Source organism: Nematolebias whitei, chromosome 20 (assembly GCF_014905685.2).
Source record: "Nematolebias whitei isolate Nwh7 chromosome 20, NemWhi1, whole genome shotgun sequence".
Classification (NCBI taxonomy): Eukaryota; Metazoa; Chordata; class Actinopteri; order Cyprinodontiformes; family Rivulidae; genus Nematolebias; species Nematolebias whitei.
In genome coordinates this window covers 10,955,276-10,959,500 of record NC_056517.1, presented here as the reverse complement: position 1 = coordinate 10,959,500, position 4,225 = coordinate 10,955,276, and the positions used below count along the sequence as shown (strand labels likewise).

Genomic DNA, 4,225 nt, shown 5'->3' with positions numbered 1-4,225 from the left:
GTTTCTCGGCTGGCCTGGGAACGCCTCGGGATTCCCCCGGAAGAGCTGGCCCAAGTGGCTGGGGAGAGGGAAGTCTGGGCCTCCCTACTTAGGCTGCTACCACCGCGACCCGACCTCGGATAAGCGGAAGAAAATGGATGGATGGATGGATGGATGGATTGACAGCCAATGAAGGAATTTTAAAACAAATGTAATGTGATTAGCCCTGTGATGGACTCGCGACCTGTCCAGGGTGTACCCCACCCCTCGCACAGTGATTGCTGGACATGGGCACCGGCGACCCCCGTGACCCAAAATGGAAGAAGTGGCAGTTATTGACCGGTGCTCTTGCCGAGGTCGGACACTTTTCCCCTCCCCTCCCTCTCTGCTTTGATGCTCTGTCTGTCTGTGAAACTGCTTCTGAGCCTCTCTTGCATTTCTTCCGAATCATAATTATGGACTTGTTTTGATCAGTTGGTCCCTCAACACAATTGATAAAATTTCTTCGAAGAGAAGACAGGCTTTAGGTGAGCCAATTTGACCTATTGGCACGCACGCAACTGGATATCTCATCGATTTGGAAGACTTGATGATGTGTCTATCTCTGCTGCCATTTGTGGATTTTAAGGACGCATATTTAATTGGATTTACGATAACTGATACCTGCTTTTTGGATTCGGCTGGTTGTTGGTTTTAGCAACAATCAAGGAAGTCGTCTGCAGCAAATTTGGACCCGATCACGCTGCTTGCTTTTATTATGGCTTGGTTCGTGCCTCGAGTACCAAGACTCAAATGCTTTGGGCAGAATGGATCAGATCTCGGGGATTTTACTCAGTCACGTTCCATCGGTGTGACCATGTAATATGGACATTTCGGAACCGTTTGGACCAACACAGACTCAAGGTAGATGTCATTAAGTTCTGCCAAAACAACTGTGTGTTTATCTGTATTTGGTTTCCTTGGCTGGCCTTGAAGGCCACCTTATCTGAGTTCACCTGGAGAACATGTGATCTGACACTCACAACCCCCTCCCTGAGGAACTTCCAACTGATAACCAGATGAAACCAGCTGAATAAACATTGTGTCATCATTTCAGGATTCTTCTTCTCATAGACGTTATCCTTGGCCATGCCCCGACATCCCTCGAGAATGTTTACGGATCTCACCGGAGGACACTGGCTGATTCCTTATCAGAATTCTTACAGTGCCCTCGAGAGCATCGATGGACATTGCTTACTGCTCTTATCGTCTCGTCCCCCCCCCCCCCCCCCCACAGAATGTCTAGGTCACTATGTGCTTGTTTGTGCAAGGTGTTTTTTTAATATTAGTTTTTCTCTTCAGCCAAGAAGAAAAAGTCTGATAGGAATTTTTTTTTCACCTCCAATTCCTACATGTGTCCAATTTCATTACTTTTTTGTCTGTCTAAACAGATCTCACTTGTATTTGAGTCTTCTAGGCTCAATGTGACTTATTTGTCTGAATAAAGGTTGAATGAGTGAAAAAAGACCTGGTCCTAAAAGCCACCCACTGTTCTAAACGAGCAATTAAAATTTTGTGATCGACTGTATCAAATGCTTCATCAGGTTTAAAAGCACAAGAACCACACAATCACCAGAATCAGTAACTAAAAATATGTAGCTACATTCTTAAAAGGGCAGACTGAATTCTTTTATGTGCATAATTTAAAAACAATGCTGAAAATGAGATCTCTTACTGTCTAATTTCTCATCTTTTTCAATTTTTTTCATTTTTTTGCTACTTACCTCAGTCCAGTGAGGAGGACCAGAGGTGTTCATCCAAAGAACACACAGAGGGTCAGACTTCGAGAACATGTCCATGTCCATCAGATTGTCACATGAGATGCTCAATGCAACCTTGGTCACACAGTCTGTGACTCTGGGTGGTGGGGCTCCCACTGCCGCCATCGCTGACCAAAGGACGGGAGGCAAACACTAAAACACACAAGAAATGGCAAATGAGAAAAATTAAATAAAAAAAAAACTTAACCAGAAAGCACACACGCATGAGTTTGTCTGCAGGTCATTTGTATTATTCACATAAAAATGACAGTGTCTGATGCTGCAGCCTGCATGCATGTGGAACAGCATTTTAGTTCTAAATGTTCACCTGTGCATGTTACGAACGAGTTGTTGCTTTTACTGTACATCCAAACTAAAACAAGTGTGGTGGATGAAATGAGAGGTGAGACTCTGCTGCAATTCTGTCCGAAAAGACGTCCCATTTCCCGTGAGAGTTTAAACGCAAATAAATGGGTTTTTTCAAATGCTCTACTTTAGTACCAAAGATTAAAAAAAAAAAACTAAAGATTGCATTATTACTATTTTTATGATATAAATATTCTAATAAAAGTTGTCTTTACTGTGTATTTTAATGTGGACAAGTTTTCCTGTCGAGAGTGTAGTAAAGTTACTGTGAGGTTAGGACAGCATTTGAAAATTCAAGGAAAAAAATAAAAATAAAAAGTAGGATTTTTAGGCTTTGTTAGATTAAAAAAAAAAAAAACATGTTTATTGACTGCACAAAACAATTAATGAATAAAAGCACAGACAAAATTAAATGTGTGGTTGATTTTCCACCAAAAGACGATATGAGGGATAATAAAGATGAAGTCTGCAGTTTTATTTAGAAATGTTGCATGAAGGTAAGAATAGCTTCATTCATGTGAGTACATTTTTGAAATGAAGACGGGCAGATTTGGACCAATTTTTCAATAATTATTTCTCATTATCAATGAGGAGTTTAGACTAACATGTTTTTGTCACCCATTGCGAAGCAAAGAAAGGGAAGTGAAAACACTCTCAATCCGTGCATGATGCAAAATGAATAACTTGAAAAACTGGGCAGATACCAACGTTTGGTTTGTGGCTTCATCTAATCAGAGGTGTCAAACTCACTTACAAAAGGGGTCAAAATAAAAACAAACTTTTTCAAACTAAGGGCCAGTTTCAGAATCTACATTAACTCAAGTTAGATACCCAACATCTTGTCTTGGCTGCAATTTTTCATAGAAAATCAATAATCAAAAATGAAAAATTTCTTGTCATTTCATTATTCTTTTTAATCAGAATCAGAATAAATTTATTGGCATTGCACCGAGATACGGGCAGCACGGTGGCGCAACTGGTAGAGCTGCTGCCTCTCAGCAAGCAGGTCCTTGGTTCAAACCCCGGTCCAGGGGCCTTTCTGGGTGGAGTTTGCATGTTCTCTCCGTGCATGCGTGGGTTTTCTCCGGGTACTCCGGTTTCCTCCCACAGACCAAAAACATGCATGTTAGGCTGATTGGTAACTCTAAATTGTCCTTAGGTGTGAGTGAGAGAGTGAATGGTTGTTTGTCTCGTTTGTCTCTATGTGGCCCTGTGATGGACTTGTGACCCATCCAGGGTGTACCCCGCCCCTCGCACAGTGATTGCTGGACATGGGCACCGGCGACCCCTGTGACCCAAAATGGAATAAGCGGGTAAAGAAAATGGATGGATGGATGGATGCACCGAGATACAACGCGAATATGTACGTACAGTCGTCCGAAGATGGGCGGAGTGCACGAAGATGGGCGGAGTGCACGAAGCTGCGCTAAAAATATTTAGCGCAGCCTTCTTATTCTTATTCAGAATAATATTTTGCTTAGATAAGAAAAGGAAAGAAAACATGAGGAGAGACGGTATAAAAAATAGATCTCTCACACCGTGTCCTAGACGGGGCACAATTTGAGGCATCAAAAAAACCTACCACAGCAAGGCAACATGTGGGATTCAAAAAATACAATATATCAACTTTGGAAAACTGTCCTGCACACTTATTTGATTTTGATATTTGTTATCTATTAAATGTGTGACCTGAAAGGTGTGAGTGCGTGCGTGCGTGCGTGCGTGCGTGCGTGCGTGCGTGCGTGCGTGCGTGCGTGCTTGGTGCATATCGATGCCATGGTCTAGCTGGAAACACACTTGGCATTAATCAAAACGTTGTTTAAGACAGGCAAGACACACGCAGAGATTTCCTTTACACTGCAGCAGATATGGATCCAACAGAGCTTGGAAAAGAGCGTCAGTAGAGTGTGTGCGCGCAAATTACAACCTGAAACTCAAAAGGAACGTTTTGGATGCAGAGTTGGAGATGGCTGTGATTGGCTCAATATATGAGGTTACATGGATTTTATTATATACATGTATATTATTATATGCATATATATATATATACATATATACATACATATATATATATATATATA

General features: G+C 41.7%; 1 protein-coding gene across 1 annotated transcript in view; it reads right to left on the bottom strand.

Moving 5' to 3' along the window:
- The window catches only part of LOC119426339 (copine-3), a 62,414-nt gene that overhangs the window by 55,187 nt on the left and 3,002 nt on the right, over positions 1-4,225 (bottom strand). Inside the window, exon 2 of the mRNA XM_037693904.1 lies at positions 1,743-1,931. Coding sequence (XP_037549832.1) covers positions 1,743-1,904 — 162 coding nt within the window. The 5' untranslated portion in view covers positions 1,905-1,931. The remainder of the gene's footprint in view (positions 1-1,742; positions 1,932-4,225) is intronic.